This window comes from Corvus moneduloides, chromosome 5 (assembly GCF_009650955.1).
Source record: "Corvus moneduloides isolate bCorMon1 chromosome 5, bCorMon1.pri, whole genome shotgun sequence".
Classification (NCBI taxonomy): Eukaryota; Metazoa; Chordata; class Aves; order Passeriformes; family Corvidae; genus Corvus; species Corvus moneduloides.
The window spans coordinates 18,956,605-18,975,266 of record NC_045480.1 but is presented as its reverse complement, the minus strand read 5'-3'; the positions used below and the strand labels follow the sequence as shown (position 1 = coordinate 18,975,266).

Genomic DNA, 18,662 nt, shown 5'->3' with positions numbered 1-18,662 from the left:
GCCCCGCGCCGCCTCCCGGCGCTTCCGGCGGCCCCCGCGCGGCCGGGCGACACGTCACCGCGCGGTGACGTCACCGGGAGGGGCGGTGAGTGCCGCGCGGCCCCGGCCCCGGTCCCGATCCCGATCCCCATCCCCATCCCCATCCCCATCCCCATCCCCATCCCCATCCCCCCGCAGCGCGGCCCGGCCCAGCCCAGCCCAGCCCAGCCCAGCCGCTCCTACCGGGGAGCTTCTGTCCGGTGCGGGCAGCAGCAGTCCCGCGGCGGCCCTCGGGGGGCCCGCCCGGCTCTCCGCCCTGCTCCCCGCCAGCCCATGCCGGCACCTGCGGAGCGCCGGCTCTCCCGGGCCGCCAGGCGTGTCCCAGAACCCCTTAGATCCAGACCGGCTGAGCCGGATTCAGGAAAGGGACAACGTGAAAATAAGATATTTTAGCTACAGGGCAAAACCCCGAGACCTCGGACTTTGTTACACTTGCCCCTATCGCACCACTAATGCAGACACCAGAGGAGAGCTTTCTGAAGTTTCGGCTCGGTGTGTACTACAGCCCTCTCAAAACATAAACAAAACGAGAAAAGGAAGAGTTTCAAGTCTGATCTCACACAACTGAAACCAGGAACACTAAGTCTTAACAAAGACGGAACCGCGATTTCATTATGCTTCAATTCTTGACCAAAAAAAACCACTTTTGCTTATGATGTTTCCATCAAGCCACTGAATGGCAGTAAAGTCTGTGCTTTGTCCTGTCCAAACCTGTGGTATGTTCCAGCATTCTGTTTAGAGCCATCTAACGAAAATAACACAGCCTTTAAAGACCAAATTCAATCTATCTTAGATACACAACACATGAGAAAATAATGCAGCACGGATGCTAAAAGCTATATAAATATTACCTTTCCTATTAACTATTGTAGTTACCTAAGAAATAACAGAAGAGGGGTTGAAAGAGTCTTGAGAAAAGCCTTTGCCTGCTCTGTAGACCCTACAGGAGACAGGAGCACAAAATGGAGTTGTACAAGCTGCTTCTGCGGGTCAGCAGAAAGCTAACTGGAAAGCTAACTGTGAAATCATTACAGTACTATTAAATGCAGCAGGAAACAATTTCCCTAGTGACATAGTTGGCATGCAAACTCCATCCCAGATGAAACGTACTTTTATTGAAAAAAACCCCAAAACTTTAAAGTACTCGTATAGCATATGAAGATTTGGAAAATGTGTCTAAACCTAATGAACTCTGAATTGTGAAGTCTGTGCATAGCCTTATCATTTCTGCTGGTGAATACAACAGCCTTTAAAGACCAACAGTATCTGACCAGATCTTGTGCAAAGAAAACAATGAAAAGCCTGTATCCTAAGAAAGCTTGTTCAGTGTTGTTTAACTTTAGGGAGGGGAGCTGGAGCAGAGTAAATTTCCCAGATGGAAACAAAGAAACCAGCTGTTAATTTAATTAATTAGTTAATGTTACATTACAAAGAGAGAGGAATGCATAAAGGGTACATGAAAGAGGCAAGTTTTCTGGACAAGTGGGAACTGTTTTAACTGAGAATTACTGGAGTCAAAAGATCCAGACTGCACAGGACTGCACAAGTACTATAAAGAAAAGCCTATTCTGCATTAGAATAGCTGTGAGATGGGGACAGTCCAAGAAAACGCTATGGGCCTAAAAGAGACATGATCCTTACTAAAAATCCTTTTTCAATACTGGTTCATTTTCACCTCCTGCTTTCAACTACAAGTCTCCAAATCACGAAGCACGGAATGGATTGTTTTCAAGCAGTGTTTCAAAGCAATGTTCTGGAGTTCGGGGGACATTACTGCTGGTCAGCACACCATAGCAGAAGATCTCGCAGTGAGAAGCTTCTTAGCTGGAAATGCCTCATAAAGCACTGCCACTTCATATCATGCAGAATCAGCTGCATGAGCTCAGAATCAAGGAAAGGCTGCAGCCTAACCCATTAATCCACTGAAACCTAAATAATTTGTGGTTTCAATATGAGGACCCAAATTCTACAGAGTGCCCTGCAAGGCTTCATCACAGAATCAGAGAAAAATGTCTGACCTCTAGAGTTCATGTAGTCTAACCCCCCTACTCAACCCTAACGAACATCACTCATAAGCACATGCCAGTTTCATTTCAGACTGGTGACCACTACTTTTTAGGTAGAGTGGTTCAGACTGCCATCCACCTCATCCACTTACCCAGCCCCCACTGGACTACAGAGATGGTGTGGATGTCACAGCAAGACCCTAGCTAAAGTCAATGTGTGCTGCTCTTATCACTTCAGTCATAGAGCCAACTATCTCATGACTGAAGGCAATTGTGTTGGTGGAACTGTGCTGGTTTTTCTGAATTGACTTGTCCTTTGTCATCCCAGAAATGGCTTCCAGAAAGATTTGCTTCATGATCTCCCCTGAGAGAGATACTTGGTGAGGATGACTGTTCTGCAGTTTCCTGCACCTTGCTTTGATGTTGGATGTGACATTTGCTTTTTTACACTAACTGGAAATCCCATCTGATTGCTACAGCCTTTAGAAGGTGATAGGAAGCAGCACAATGGTGTTACTTAACTTCCTCAGCACCTTTACAAGCAGCTCCTGTCCAGCCCTAAGGACTTGGAAACATCTAATTTGCTAAAGAATCCTCAGTTCAACCTTCCTCTACAGTTAGTCGAAGTCTCCTCCTCCAAACCTTGCCAAACTAGGCATAGAGCTCTGTGAGCTCTGAGGGCTGACCTTGCTAGTAAAGAACAAGGGAAAGAGGGCTTTGAGTGTCTCAGCCTTTTCACAGTTCTTCATCACTTGTGATTTGCTCCATTCATCAGCAGAGCTGTGTGGTTCTTGGGTATGCTTGCAATTTAGAATGTTTTCTCTGCCTCTAGTTGTGGACAGTTGTAAGAGAAAGGCTGGAATTTGTTGTGAATGGAGAATGAATGGTAATGTCTGGGCATGGGGTCGCTGGATGAAGCACACAGCAGCAAAAGAGTTCTCAGCATGGACTATGCTAACGGCATCCAAATTACCCAACCCAGCACATCTGTGTGCAGTTTTACAAGATACCCAGTTCTGGAGAAAAAGAGCAATGAAGAAATCCTGATGACTCACAGAGGTGAGATAGGATGGAGATGCTGATCACTGTCAGCTGCTAAAGGCTACAAAGAGGCATATCCAAAATCTGTGCCTTGTTGCCAGCTTAGAGAAACCCAAGAGACATGATGAGAACTTCACAGCTGCTATCACTTCTCTCCTGTGTAATTGCCATGGATGCTGGACCCAACAATGTCTGGACAGAGGCACCACTGTGGCGGATGGGCAGCCTGGTCACCACGGCCACTGTATGGGCTTCATAGGGGCGCATGTTCCCGGTGCTCTGGAGCGTGGGAACACCCTGAGAGTGTGAGCAAGAGTTATAAAGTTGCTTTGTTTCAAGGTCTGCTCTAAATACAACCACATTTCCCGAAGAAGGTCTGGCACTGGCATGTGCTACGTTGTTGATAGAATGTTGCAACAGCATTTCCCACAACTGCCTACGTTTATTTTTTTGCAGGGAGCAAACTGGTCTCGAAGCCTAAGGGTTCAGCTATTTATGTTACCTTCTGTCACGAATCCAGGTGAGTATTAATGGACTCCTACAGTCTTGGTCGAATTTTGTGAGTGGTCTTTGCTGTATAGATAACCTGAGAGGTTTTTTTTTTTGAGTCCTGACCTGCATTCTTCCATTGATCCTCAGAGCAGAAAGTTTTTTTTCCTTTTTATTAGTGTTTATTAACTGCTTTGAGTTGCCTTTTCTGTTAGCAATTTTATCATTCACCTAGCCTTAATCACCACATCAATTTATCTGAACAGAAAAAGGGAGAGGAAATAATCTTCAGAATTGTTTAATGCCAACAGTTCTTTCCAATACATACATTCAGCCAGCCCTGTAATAACCCTGAAGCAGGTTTGAACAGTAGAATAAAGGAAAAAAGGGGGTTTTTCTGCTCTTTGGTGCTATTTTCAGTCTCTCCAAACTACAAGCTGTGAATGCTTTGGGTAGATGAGACGACTGATGAGGAAAAATGAACCGGACTAATAATAACAGATGAGAAAGAAACCTGGTAGGGAAAACAGAAACAAAGCACAAGCTCAAAAAAATGCTACAAGGTCACCTTACAGGAAAGAAGACTCAGAAATTAATACAATAACTTTTTTTTTTTAATTAAAAAACAATGCAAGCACAAACTTACAATAAGTTCAAATTCAGATAAGATAATGACCATCAGATTATTGGTAGGTTGTCCAAGAAACATTTGATTCTATTAGTGCTGTGAAAAGAAACATTCCTTTTGAACAGGCTTGAGATTAAAATTCAAATATCTTTTCTTGACTAGAGAAGTTACTCCTATATGCACCCAAATCATAAAACTCTCTAGTTCTCAGATTTCATGTGCTGATAAAATATCAAATGAAGGTGGAATTTTATAAGATTTGTATTTGCCAAGATGAGAGTTCAGGAACCCCTTCTCAGTTGTTTCTGGATTACTGAAGTGTGTATTTTGGGGAGGGAAAATAGTTAGTTCAAGAGGAAACTATATGAAGTATTTTAAGTGGTCCTGTATTTCCAGCTGTTAATGGACTCAGAGACTATGGATCTTAGATGTTATCTCAGTCCAATAAGAAAATTGGAACTTAGAGAATGGAAGTCAGTGAAACATCTTCCTTATCTGATGGGAGTACTAGCCCTTAGGATCTTCTTATCAAAGACCATGAGTCTAGATATCCCTCAAATGAGCAAATTACCTGGTAATAGGCTAAAATGCTGCAAAAAGGACAAAATCTCTTTCAATAAGAAAGAAGAGGCAGTCATTAAGGGCAAACCAGAGGTGCAGATCTGCAAAGAACTTTTTTATTAAGTTTCCTAATATGAGATATTCTTTTCAGTCAGCATTGTCACAGGCATTGCAGAGGATTTTTTTTTCTTTAACACTTACAGAGTAAAGACAAATATAAAAGAAGTTTTGGAACACTCAATGTTCAGCAAGTGTTCATTGCAGCTGAGTCTTGTATTTGCATGGAAACTTTGCTTATCCTTTTCTCAAATTGTTGAGTTCTTTATGAGAACAAAGATGCCATTCCAGTTAGAAGATGTTGGCTAGGCAGACTGTGGTTGGATTCTGTTTATATCAAAAATAAACAAAGACTCAATCTGTTTACACAAGATCTGGAGGCACATCCGGAGATACCAAGTCTGAAGGAAAACAATAGCAGAATGAGTGAATAAAATATTTCAGGCAGCACTTTGATTTCTGGAATCTGTAGTAGAAGCCAAACAGCTTGCCAGGACACAATCTTACTGGTGGTGCAGGAGTAGGGAAGGATTTTGCTATCTTGAATATTTTGGCTTGTCAGATTACAACAAAGTGATGGGTTGTTACATATTTTGACAGCTAAAGACCATTTGGAACAACAGAAAAATGGTTGTAGAAATGAATTACATTACAGATTTAGGTGATAAGAAATATGTTAAAAACTACCAAGGGACAGACCTGGAGATCGTGATGTGACAGAGTTCATAATCTGGTCTACTCAGAACATACAACACTACAACTGGTTTTGCCAAAATCGATTGCCAGACTGTAAAAGTCCAGACATCTTATTAAATTTCAAGAAGACTTTTATTGTGGTAATTTTGCATTCACAGTAAAATCATAATGTGTTCATTTGTAGTTCAAACTGTCTTTAAATGATCAGTGTAACTATCCCCAATGTTTCATGAACAGCAATATTAAATTGCTGGCTATCTTTTTCAGTTTTCAAGCAAGGTGAGAATTCAACCTATTTCAACACAGAATTGAGAGCTATAAACGTGACTCACCAAAAAAGGCTATCCTAGAGGGAATGAAGAACAGAGCATTTTACCACCAAATGAAAAAAAAAGGTCCCAGTATGTACATAATCTTTCTTTCACTTTCCCTGAATCTCAGCAAATCTCTAAATCCACCATTACCTAACCAGAGACAGTCAGTGCTTTGTGTCTCATTCCCTCCCTTCCTGCTAGACAGGAAACAAGGAAAAGCACAATCAGGAGGTGGTGAGAGTCACTACTGCACATGACTATTTTTTATCTTATAACAAGCATACTGATCAACAGTGTGAAAAAAAAATAGAATAAACCCCACAATTTAAAAAGTATAATTTGGACAGAGTAATTTAGCACATTCTTGTGCATGCAGCAAGTATTGAAGAGTGCCTCCTGGGACATGTTTGGGTATGTTTTCTCTCAGAGAAAATAGTTCCTACTCACTTGTAACAGGACCTGTCAGGATGGAGTCTGCCTATTCAGGCTGGTAGAGGCATTCTGGGGATCAGTTTTAATCTTCTCAGTGTCTATAAAGTAACTGTTGCATTAAAAATAATGTGAGTAGTAACTTTCAGAATATTTTTATTGTCTAAATAAAGGCTTAATTCATAATATATAGAGCTGCTCTTTACCTGAATGAGCATGGTCAGAAAAATGCTGTCAGATTAATTATTTATAATGGAAATTATTTGTCCCTTTAAGACAATATTCGGGATGAGAACAAAGACTATTTATGACCTTCTGAAGAAGCAAGAAGAAAGTGGCAAAAGCTTTTACTTCAAGTGTGGTTTTGATAGTTTTAGAAGCTGTTGATTGAAAAGTGGAATGAGCAATCACTCAATCAGAGGCCAGAGCTTCGGTGAATGGGAGATTATATTCTCATGATCTGTGACTAACAGAGGGTAATAAAAAGCCTAGTGAACATGTGTATCATGTAAATACAATTCTATTGTCAGATGGTTTGTGGCAAATTGAAATGGCTGCTCTGAGGTCACAGCAAGCAGACTGTTTCCTGGAATTTCTGCAGCCAAGTTGCACATCCTGTAAACAGGAGCTCTTCAGATCTGTGGCATTCCACTGCCAGGTACTGTGAGTGACACAGAATCTGATAAATAAGATCATTCTGCAGAGGCACAGAAAGCTGGTCTCAAGTTACCTAGAAAGTTGAAGGAGACATGGAAACCACTACTGAAAAAAATCAAGTAACAGGTATATTGTCTTTGCCTCAATTTTTATATGTTTTGAGTTGGGTAATAGAGAGAAAGCATCGGAGACCACATCCTCAGTCACAAGGTCATTGGATACAGGCCATTTTCCTACTGTCAGAACACAACCTTGGGCTTCTGGTGTTATGACTTAGTACAAACAGCTGTATTTCTCACAAAAATAAAAAAAGAGTAAAATTTCATCCATGGCTTACATTTTCAGAAAGAGTACACATAGTTAATTTTTTTCTTGCTTGTTTTGCAGGTTGTGGTACTTCCAAGGTTGTGTGCAATGTGCTAAGCTTCCTTTTGAACACTGGAGTTGAACAAGTTTTCATGATCTTCCTTGGATCTGGACTTTTTTTTTATTTCTTTATCTGCCTTCATTATGAAATTGTGACAGTTTTGGTTAGGGTGGGACAAAAAAGTTCTGCATTCAGTGAAGTTTGTCAGTTTTCTGATATGACTTGTATGGGACAGGTCATATTTTTTATCTTCTACTTAATGAGTTTGAGCAGTTCTTTCTAAACTGTTCATGGTAGTTAATAGGAAATGTGGAGAAGGGCTCAACTAAAAGTCTAAATCAGAGAAAGTCAACTCTTAACCCCTTTAGAATCAATAGAGAGTAGTGGGAACTTCAGGTTGTTAATTTCTTACTAAAATAAGTGTCTAAGATCTGAAGCTTTTCAAACATGGAGAGGAGAGGCAAATCAACTTTCAGGAAAAAGAGAGAGAGTATCTTCTGTCTCTTGTCCATTAGGAAATGACCAATTAACAGTGCCCCTGATGCCTTCTTTATTCATGTTCTTGGGACACAGGAATAAAAATACCTTTTAGGCCTTACTGATATAACTAGAAAACACCCATACAGGTAACTGCTCACAGCATGAAGGAGCTGGAATGCACATCCAGTAGCAATGGGTAAACTTTTTCTAATGTTTTAGCATCTGCCTTCATGTTTACACAGAAGCAATTTCAGAGAATATCTTCAGAACTAAAATGACTAAAGAGAGTCTCAGAAGAGTATTTGGTTCCTAAGATGTGTTCCTAGGGGGATTGTCTGTGCTAACACCAGCAGTGTTCCTCTTCCCCTGGAATTAGTGTCTGTGATCATTCAATACTGAAAGATTCCACGTCACTCCAGAACAAGCCTCTCTATCTTGGTATCTCTGTAATCTGTAAAAAGAGACAAGCTCAAGAAACACGATGCAAAAAATTAGGTTCATAGAATCATAGAACGGGTTGGGTTAGCAGGGACCTTACAAGTCACCTTGTATGTTGCTAATGGCTTCTGAACTATAAAGGCTTGAGGTAGACGTGACACATATAAAGAGTTACTGGAGAGAGATTGCAGTAAACCACAAACTATGGCAGTGGGTGTTGTTCCTTAAGGTAGGGTGGTTGCCTCGTCCTGAGAGTTTTAAGCTGAAAAGAATGAGTGGTGTACTTCTTAAATGCTATCAACTTCCCTTTTTTACGTCTAACTGATCTCACAGCCTGAAAACCTCACAGTGAAATAAATGGGCTAGTGAAAATTTAAAATATATTACATTATGGAAGAAATAAAAAGCTTAAATGCCTATCATTAGTCCTCACTAATATCTTAATAAAGCACTGAGTCTTGAAAGAACATTTCTGTTCCATAATAGCCCTGCCTTTGAATGGCCTGGTCCCACCAAAAGCCGAGTGCACAGCACTGACCTGATTGCATTGGAAAAATTTCCTGAACAGTATCAGTAACCATCTCTGTTTAAATGTCTGGACTGAAGTCAGGAAAGAGTAATTTATCCTGCACTTGTCATTTAATAATCTCACCATGGTGTTTTGTAAGAAGGAACAAAACTTCTAGAGAAAACTGAAAAGATGGCTTACATTTGCATGAAAAACATACTCATTTCATTGGGTTGTGCCCAGTTTTCTGAGAGATCTACAGTAAATTCTACAAAAGAGGACTAAAAAAGCCAGTTCAACTCAGAATATTTTTCATTAAACTGTTTGGAATCTGTGAACAAAACATCTCTATCTATGAAGGGCTATTTCTTCTATAACATTTTACATTGCATGTGTTTGTGCTGCTGAAAAAAAAGGTGGTACTTTCCTTTATAAAAATAAAACAGACTGAACTGAGATTTTATAATAATGTTCAGAATTGCCTAGCAAGAAGAACAGTAGCCTTGCATTGAAAACACAGAATAACTGTGAGAATTACAGTTCAAGCTTTTAAACTAGGAAAACACAAATACATATAATAATATACAAAGTTCATTATTCACGGAAAACAAAAAATTTCATCTGAATGGGCCAAGATGGAACTTACAAAGATTCTTGCTCTTTGTATTAAAAAAACCCTCCATAGTTTACTTAAAAAAAAAAAAAAAAATTACAAACCTCAGGGGCAGAATTTCATCATTTTGCAGAGACCAGGAAAAATCTGATGAACTAGATAAAAGTGTCAAGCCTCTAACATTATGAATTACTATTGTAGATACCACACAAGAGGACACTTGGGTTTTCTTTGCCCAGATTGCTAGGTTAACTTAACCCTAATCCTTACATTCTCTGTCTTTTCTCTGGAAACAGCATTTTCACTTTTCCTAGTCTCATGTTCTAGAATATTGTGTAAAGATCTAGTGTATACAAAACAAGTTTATTTGTACAATATACCATCTTGGCCCTTCCCTTATCCAAAGTCTAGTAGTAGGAATAAGTTTTCTGGCAATATATTCCATTACTTGCTTGCAAGTTAGTGCCTAACACTGCTGTGTGTGTGATTTCTTTCAAAGCCAAGGTGGCCAAGGTCTTAGACAGGTTTTTTCTGACTTTGAGTGAACACATAGGTTACCATCCAGCCTGAGAAAATTTGCACTTACTCTGATGTCTGCAACTTCCTTGCTTCTCTCTCATTACTCCCTTCTAACTGAAATCCTGGTAGGCAATGCAGCACTCCCCTAGTCCACAGAGCTCTCCGGTGTCTGCATTTAGAATGGTGACCTAGGATGTTCAAGAAAACGCCCTGGGCATCACTTCCTGCTGTTTCGGGAGGAATGCATTGACAGGAAGGTCTTTGATAGATTTGGGTTTCTAAGATTGCAAACTTCTATTTAGGTCTTTATTAACCTAGATTGTTGCAAAGCCAAACATCTATTTCTTCCATCCTTTGATTGTGTGGTTTCAAGTCTGAATATTGATTAGCCGCCTAAATAAATAATACTTGCTGTAAACCAACTCTCCACTATAATACTTATCCCTTATCCCTATTACCACCTAATGCAGGAATGGACTGACACCAAATCTTTAAAGATTTTCCAGGATTTCTTTGTAACAGAATAGAAACATATTTCTCAGGGGAGGAGAAGAACCCTAATCAGAAAGGTTCCTATTTTCTGTAAACTGTAATTCACATAGACGGAAACCCAGATTAGATAAAAACTATGTAAGGATATTTGTTGAAGATTGCAAAAAGAGAAAAGAGAAGAAGATAAAGCTCTGGAACAGAAAAGTCTAGCAGTACAAGTAAGAATTTCAAAATTTATACAAACATATCAAAAAGACATTTTATCTTTTGTATGATTAACAGAACTTACTCAAGCTTTTAAAATTAAAAAAACCCTAATTGTTGAATAAAGATGCAATATAAAGTCAGTAGAAGAAAGCATACTTTGTTAAAATTACAAATAGCAAATGATCACTTTTTGTGTTGCAGAGGTCACAATTTTAGCACCTTTTTCCACACGCCCTTTCTTTCAAGGATGGTTTTCCCCACAGTGGAAGTGCATTCTGTGAGCATGAGGCAGAGGTGGCATCTGGGCTCTCCTGCCTCTGTGTTAATGGCGAGGGGTATTAATACTCCTAACACCACTTTCCCATGTCTATCAGTTAGCTGTAATGCCTTCAGGAACCGGGTACAGTTAGAATGTATTACAAACTAAAATAAAACATCTAATTATGTCTCAATGTCAGGAACTATGGAGAGAACTTCACCAGTAACGTGAGTGCTGCTAGCAATTGGAACTTTCTTCACAAGCTGTAACTATGCCAGTTTTCCACAGTTAGAACTTCATGTTAACATTAATGAACCACAATTGGGCTTCAAAGCAATGCTTATGTTTTTGTAACCCAGATGCACTTGGAAAAAAAAGGGAGAAAAGGGAAAATGTTGTGACACTAGACTTATTATCAAAAAAATTTAGATAAGAAATAGTACTGAACACATAGAAAATTAAATGTTATTGCTTTTTATAACATATATTTGTGCCGATTTACTATTTATAATTGGACTTATTAGGCTATAACTATCCTAAACAGATCTTTTCAGAAAAAAACCCCACAGAATGTAACACTCAGAGAACATGATTCTTGAATAAAATGAACAATCAGATACCTACTAAGACATATTAGGTGGATAAAACATAATATTTTGTCGTTGGCTATCAGATTCCAACTTGTCTCTTAGCAACATGATATAGACTTTTTTGTTTAAAGCAAAGCACAGAAATTGGTCACGTGCTTTGTCTTGCACAAATTGTGTCTTTAACTCTTTTGTTAAATATGCCATTTATTTTGGTCATAATTCCAAAAGAATCAATTTGTTCAAACTGTTCAGCCAAACACAATGTAATTTGGCAAAGCACTGTGGTCCTCCATAAAGCCAATTCTCTAGAAACAATTGTTTGCACATATCAGTAGTCCAACATCTACAACATGCTGATTTTGAAATGTGGGCACATGGAGGTCCCTCTGCAACCTTCTTCAGAGAACCTCAAGGTCACTTCCTGTAACCAGCAATGTCTGACAGGACACAGAATCAGGTGAACCACAGACTCAAAAAGCAGTATTTCTCTCTCTTAAAATTGTATAATTTTAAGGCTGATCCCTGGTTAGTATTTAGCACAGTCAGATGGCAGTACCACTGCTTATGTGTTGCAGTCTCACAACGCATGGTGAACCCAAGACAAACGTCTTGTCCTACCCTACAGACTCCTTCTGTTCCCATTAATAACTGCTGACTTGTGCTGCACTGTGTCCTCTGCAGAAAAGACAAGTATCCTGAGATGCTTCCCCAAAGCATAATTGGCCAGTAATGCCATAATGTGGTAGGCATACTATTAATTGCCTAATTAAAAAAATACTAAGATGAGATATTTTAACACTGTTTTAAAGCAGAGCACAACTGTCACACTGCTGGATCAAAATGATCTTCCCTGCACTAGCAATTTTGTTAAGATACTGAAGAAGCTGAGCATGAAGTGTACAGGAAAAAAAAATCTTTCAGTGATTTCAAATTGCAGCACACAACCTCTGGATTCTAGAGATTTCAGATTATTCCACAGTTATTTGCTGCAACAAGTGGTTCAGATCAGACATGCAGCCCCTCACCACAAGCACGACCATGTGCTAAAAGCCTGAAGCCTCCAGAAGGGTACTTTTCCCTTCTGTACTGAGTCCTAAAGCTGTAAATAAACCCTGAATCCCAAGCGCTGGAGTTGTCCTTCAGCACTTCTTCTGAAAGTATCCACAAGAATGATACTCAGTATCATTCCTATGGCCGCTGGAGGGGGAATCATTCACAGGGGCTGTTTCTCCTGCTGGTGCTGCCCATTCCAACGGGAAGGCTGGCTAATGCCCCTCTGCCCGCCATTCCCAGGGGCCCTCACCTTCACCCTGGCCCTGGCCCTGCTGCATTCCCTGCCCAGTGGTCAAGCTTCCTGGAGCTGGAGGAAACCTGCTGGAGCTGCTGGGCAACACAAAGCTCTGTTGATCTCAAATATGTGCTTCAGCTAATTGCCTTTCCTGTGTGGGCTGTGAGGATGGAAGCCGCTGGTCCAGCACCTGCAAGCAGCCAGGCACAGACAGAAATGGCCTGGAGGAAAAGAGGGAAAAGGAAGCACCCAGCAGCTCCCATCGCCCCAGCTGCATCCGTCCCCTCCCTCCCCCATTTCCTCACATAAAATACTGGACAGAATATTTTACTGATTTGTTAAAATATGTTTAAAGGCTCTTCCCCTTCCTCTCTCAAGATAACAGCCCTTCAGTTTTGCACTATATTTCAATATCTTTTATAAAATGCTTATTTTATTGTTAATTAACAGCTCATTGTATTGCCTTCCCCAAGCTGATCCTTATACAGCAATTCTGTTTCAAGGAATCCCTTCAGTCTTGTTGGAAGCATTTAATAAAATTCATCAGAAAATAGTAAAATAGGTGCAAGCTTCAGCATATTTTCTTTGCTGTTTTCTGGAAACAAGTAGAAATTTATCTTTAACTGGAGACTCCTTGCAGCTTTTTCCCTTTACTGGGATATCTAACTGCTTTATGGTCTTCATACTCTCATCATTTCCCATAATAAAATTTGTTACTATGGTAAAAAAAAAATCCACTAAAAATTATAAACTGTTCTAGTTATTCAGTTGTTCCGTGACCCAGCCATCAAGATTTGAGCTTCAACATATTTTTGGAAGTACTGAAGGAAGATAACTTGGGTACATTTTTAGACTAGACTATTTACTTTTGCATTTTTACAACAGTCTATTTGACATTACAAGAAACCCTTGACAGCCCATCACCAGAATCCTAAGGTAAGCAGCAAAAGATATGATCATTATCTGTAAATATGGAGACAACTCGTTCTTGTACTGAAATGTCTGTTTATATCGATTTCAGATAGGGAGGAACAGACCAAAACAATTTGACTAAATTGAGCCATTGGACATTAAGCTGAGCCTGTTTAAACCAATGCAATTATCAATTTAGATATGATTCTAAAATCCCATCTGGCCATTACTTAAAACAGCAAAAATTAAAAAGGAGTTTTACGAATTTGGAAGTCAAATGACAGACTACAGATGTCAAGAAGTTTGAACTGATCTCTAAAGTTAAAGAATTAAAACTTAAATAATTGATACTACCTATGTATACAAGAGAAGTATCTAGCTGCCAGATAGAAACCAATCATTTTAATATTAACAAAAAAATTGAATTTGTACTATTTAAGCAAGGGAGATTAAAAATACAAGTATCAGCCAGAATCTGAAAGAGTATTTTGCCAGAACTAAATGAGTAACTGAAGGAAACATGAACACAACACCACTTCAGTCAAAGCAACATTTTAAAATAAATTTTTAAAAATATATAAAAATCTAGCAATATAGTTGAAGCTTAAGGTGAGGATCTAGTTCATTTTTTAATCTCATCTTAATCTCATTTTAAGCACTTATGCTCAGTATTCCGGTATATAAAAAGGTGCGTGGAGACCCTCATGAGCTCCAGAGCACAAGGTTCCCTGTCCAGTCATCAAGAAAACACCAGTGCAGGTCAGGAACAGTTTAAGTACCCCAGTGGGGAAGGTGGAGGGGATGCAAGGGAGATGGGAGATAAAACCAGACCTTATTCTGTTAGTCACAGAACTGCTTGTTCAAACAAGATTCCAACAGTCTCTATCTCTGCCTACTTATAGCATTTCCAAATTTATTGAAAATGAAAAAGAGAAAATACTGCTCAAAATCCCAATCTGGTACTGTTCGGATTCTGCACCATGTACTAGCACAAAGCAAAGGGAATTAGAGGGTCAGCAGGCCTGTAGGGAATCTCCCTTGCTATTTAGTAAATACTTTTAATTCTTTAGAACACCATGGTAACCTTGTAATGACCTTATTGAGCCACAATCCTTGTGACTGCTTTGTAACATTATAATTTCTAAACTGCTACCCAATTTATGGATTTTAAAAACTGCAAAATGCTGCGTTTTTAGAGGTAGATGTATATTATGTGTTGTTCTGAAGATGAAATAAGTTCTTGTGGTTAATACACAAACTGAGTAACCAGAAATGTAAACAGAAGTTCAAGAGAGGAGAGACTGCTCACCTCCTTTAGGAATTTACTCTGTAATCTTTAGCAAATCATTTAATCTTTCTGTGCCTTCATTTCCCATATATAAAACAGGGTAATACTTGCTGTAAAGGATAAAAGCTGTCGCGTGTCTTTTTAAAAACTAAATGTCATAGAAAAGCCTCTCATTAAACAGTTAAAATTACTTCTTGCAAATATTAAGGAAAACATCCGTTTTCTTTGTTATCCAGAGCAAAACTTCCCCAAATATTCTCACACTGCTATATATCTGCTAAGCAGTTTCGTTCTTTATATAGGAAGTGATACTACCGAGTCCACAACTTCACCTTTTTTAAGTTAGCCTTATAAATTTACTAGCTCAGTAAGTTTCTACTACATTACCCTGACAGAGACAACAAGATTCACAGACATAAAGCTCATAACCCTATCTGAGACTACAGCTTAGATCACTTGTCAAATTTTGAGCAAACTATGAAGGGTTCATGTATCACTGATTTACACTCAGTATGACAAATAATGACAACTACATGTACATAAGCATGTACATGTACATAAACCACGCAAAGACAGAAGTCCTATTGCAAATGCAGTCACTATATAACCCACCATGGTTATCTGACTTAGAGCCTTTTTCAGGTGTTAAGATATACTTACTCAAATCAGATTATTGATTCCAACTTTGTATTAAACAAATCAAACAAACTCTGTGAGGAAGACCTCACAAACAGATGATGCCAGCCTGACTGTAGTGACAACCCATCACACATCAATACGAGCAGGGCTCTTGCACTGAAGCCTGAGCTGTTGAATAACAGAGGCTGGAACACTGTCAAAGGCGTAGCACTGCTCTCCCAGAGAGGGTGTGGGGCACCGCGAAAGGACTCTTGGCATCATTCTCAGGGGAATATTTTGTCTCATGCAAGGACTGGCTCCACAGGTTCTGAAGGAAGCTATACTCAGGCCTTCTCCGCAGGGGAACATATTTTATGCCTTTGATGGGACTCTGGGTAGAAGTTCAGCAGACACCTGAGACAGCTGTATACCTAACCAAAGATGAACAGGAAATGCGTGACCACATCTCTGTGTATGAGAAGAATAAACAGGAGCAGTTAACATGAGAAAGAACATGGAGAAAATTTCTGTGAAAAGAATAAATAAGATAAGGATAGCAAAACTGATGGATGACCCCATCTTTTCCTTAGAAAACAAGAAAAAAATAATCTTGCAAGTAAAAGTATCTTTATTTTCTATTTTCTCACTTGACAGTACTGGAGCTGATATTCTCTAAGCTGTAAGCCTGAAAAAGTAATTTCATATTAAAAGAATAAGAGCTTTTACAACTCTGACAATAACATCACAAAACTCAGATCACTAATTACATTTACTTTAGTATTACATGCATTTTAGACAGTGATTCATATTGTTTACTTGTACAAGTAGTCATTCTCAATGTACAAGTAATAACCATTGCTTTTACAGTGAAATTCATTAGCATGCACTTCACACAATCATGTGCAAAGTTATTTTTTCCAGTTAGAAAATATTAAGGTAATTATTTCTAAGTTGATTTTATACATGGAGTTTAATTTTGGTTTTATGCAGACATTGCATAGTTGATGCTTAGCTTCTCCCTCCAGAAAACCTGGAATGTGGTATTGTTGAAGCAGATCAAGTGACTGTAGCAAACAAGAAGATTTGAAGAAGAGGCATAACTTTCAGGGTTGAAAGGTCAGCAAGTACAGCCTAGGATGAAAATCAAAAAGGCTTGTTAAACTTGGCATTTGAACCAAATTTCCTTAAAGCAAGTTAAGAAGTCAGGAAAAGATTCAAATACTGACTACAATACTGCCAATAATCAGATTTGGACATGACTAGAAACAAATTATACTGGTTTATGTTAGTACCTTATTGCATAATTTTTCATTCTAACATTTCAAAGAAAAAACATATTTACCCAATGTATAGTACCCAAGTAACTTAATTTTAGCCTTTAGCCTTACTTCAAATATACACGGCATCATGGGTGAATAAGGGGTCTAACATTTCAACTTGCTTCTAAAAATAATTGGGAATTAAGAATCCTTATCCTGTGGCTTGGCTAGTACTTGTGAAGTAAGTCCAATGTAATGCCTCAAATAATCAATGTCTTCTCCTGAAAGTATGTTTTAAAAAAGCCAAAGAAACTGATCACAAACTCTCAAAGTCTGGAAAAAAATCCATCCCCATATATCTGAAAAAAAAAATTAATAAGTTACTAGATATAAATAATAGTAATCTTCATCCTAATGACTTCCTTTTCTTCATTTCCTGTGACAGTACACACAGTGAAATTTCAGATTCACGTTGCCAAATTAATCTTGTAAAATTTTTGTAATTTTTAGAACAGAAGCAACTAAAATGTACAGAGGAAAAGGGTACAAACCTCTGCAATATTGCAAAAACAATATATCCCACTAACAGTGATTATATATTAAAAAGAAAAAAAACCTATTTGTACAAAATAATTGTATAACACTGCATTTTTATTGCAAATATGCTTTATTTCCTTTTACTCCAGAAAAACAGCATTATGTACACATAATGCATGCTCACAATTTCCTGATTTTTTTCCTAAGGTAAGAATTTAGACAGAAAGATTTGCACTATGCACCATGTGCCATGTGAAGCTTAAGTTACTCTTATTGGCAAAGCATCAGAAACTATTTCAATCTCCTCCAAGTGAAACTTATCCTTACTTCAGCTGCAGCCAGTGATGTCACCTCCATCAGGTTGACTGCTCGGAAAGCAAACACAGCAGCTGCCAGGACTGAAAGAAAATGTCCAATATTTAAATTTCTGACCTGATAAGTGGTGGTTAGAATTAATCTTGATATAAAATATCAATTTTCACTTAGCTTAATTATCTTGATTCTGAAGAATAATATACAACAGGTGGCTGGGTTTGAGTTTCTTTGACCACTCTTTCAGACAGGAAAAACACAACATTCTTTCAGAAAAGCCTGAGTGAAAATGCCTGAGTTTAAGATGATTAGCTTTTAATTAAAAGGGACAAGCTGTCTTGTATGTACAAATGGAACCAAAACCTTTTCTCTTCTACTCACCTACTTTGTATTTAAAAACTGACACAACTGAAGATACATGTTTTCTTTAAAACTTCCATCTTGAACCTTCATAAATATGAGGACATTATTTAACTACAAAACTTTCAAAGTGTCTTAAAAGATGCCACTTCAAAGGCAGAAATCCAGCAAAATCAGGGGACTCTCAATTGCTTTAAGACTGTAGAAATAGTTGCCATAAATAACATGAATCTTGTATTTTGTGAAAGGTGATGAATTCATTTGCCCCTACCACTGAAGCTGGGAGAACATCTTATGTTCTGTTCAGAGAGCACTTAGCATTTTTTGAGCATTTCCATAAAAAAACAAATTACCTGACATATTTTTTATTAAAGATGCAGTACTCATGCAATCCCATTTTTCTAGATGATATATGCTTCGACACATATGTAACCTGCTGTCTTCATTCAAAGAGCAACCATTTTCTTCTCATCACAAAATACATTGAAGCTAACATGTATTTGCCTTACATTAACACAGACTTCATATGTTTTGTAAAAGTAATTCTATTACCAGCAAGAATTTCTAGAGAATTGTATCCCAGGATTCTGTCCCACAGAAGCAAGAGCTGGTCTGTAGCTAAATAACCAGAAAATGCTCGTACCATCCATTTAAATGAAATTCGTAGCCTGCAAACAAGTGACAAACAATGGTTATTA

The 18,662-nt window shown here is 38.5% G+C and overlaps 1 protein-coding gene and 1 long non-coding RNA gene across 5 annotated transcripts in view; one reads left to right on the top strand and one right to left on the bottom strand.

The window, feature by feature from the left end:
• The first annotated feature begins 2 nt into the window (after positions 1-2).
• LOC116444726 lies at positions 3-10,681 on the top strand. The gene is made up of 3 exons (XR_004240466.1): positions 3-85; positions 3,543-3,606; positions 7,305-10,681. It is a non-coding gene; the product is annotated as an uncharacterized LOC116444726 (long non-coding RNA).
• A 5,425-nt stretch (positions 10,682-16,106) lies between these two features.
• The window catches only part of TBC1D19 (TBC1 domain family member 19), a 46,756-nt gene continuing 44,200 nt past the window's right edge, over positions 16,107-18,662 (bottom strand). For all 4 annotated transcript variants that reach the window (XM_032110399.1, XM_032110398.1, XM_032110396.1 and 1 more), the window contains 3 exons: positions 18,517-18,632; positions 17,620-17,690; positions 16,107-16,627 (listed from right to left, as the gene is read on the bottom strand). In XM_032110399.1, the coding sequence (XP_031966290.1) occupies positions 16,553-16,627; positions 17,620-17,690; positions 18,517-18,632 (262 nt within the window). In that variant the 3' untranslated portion in view covers positions 16,107-16,552. The remainder of the gene's footprint in view (positions 16,628-17,619; positions 17,691-18,516; positions 18,633-18,662) is intronic.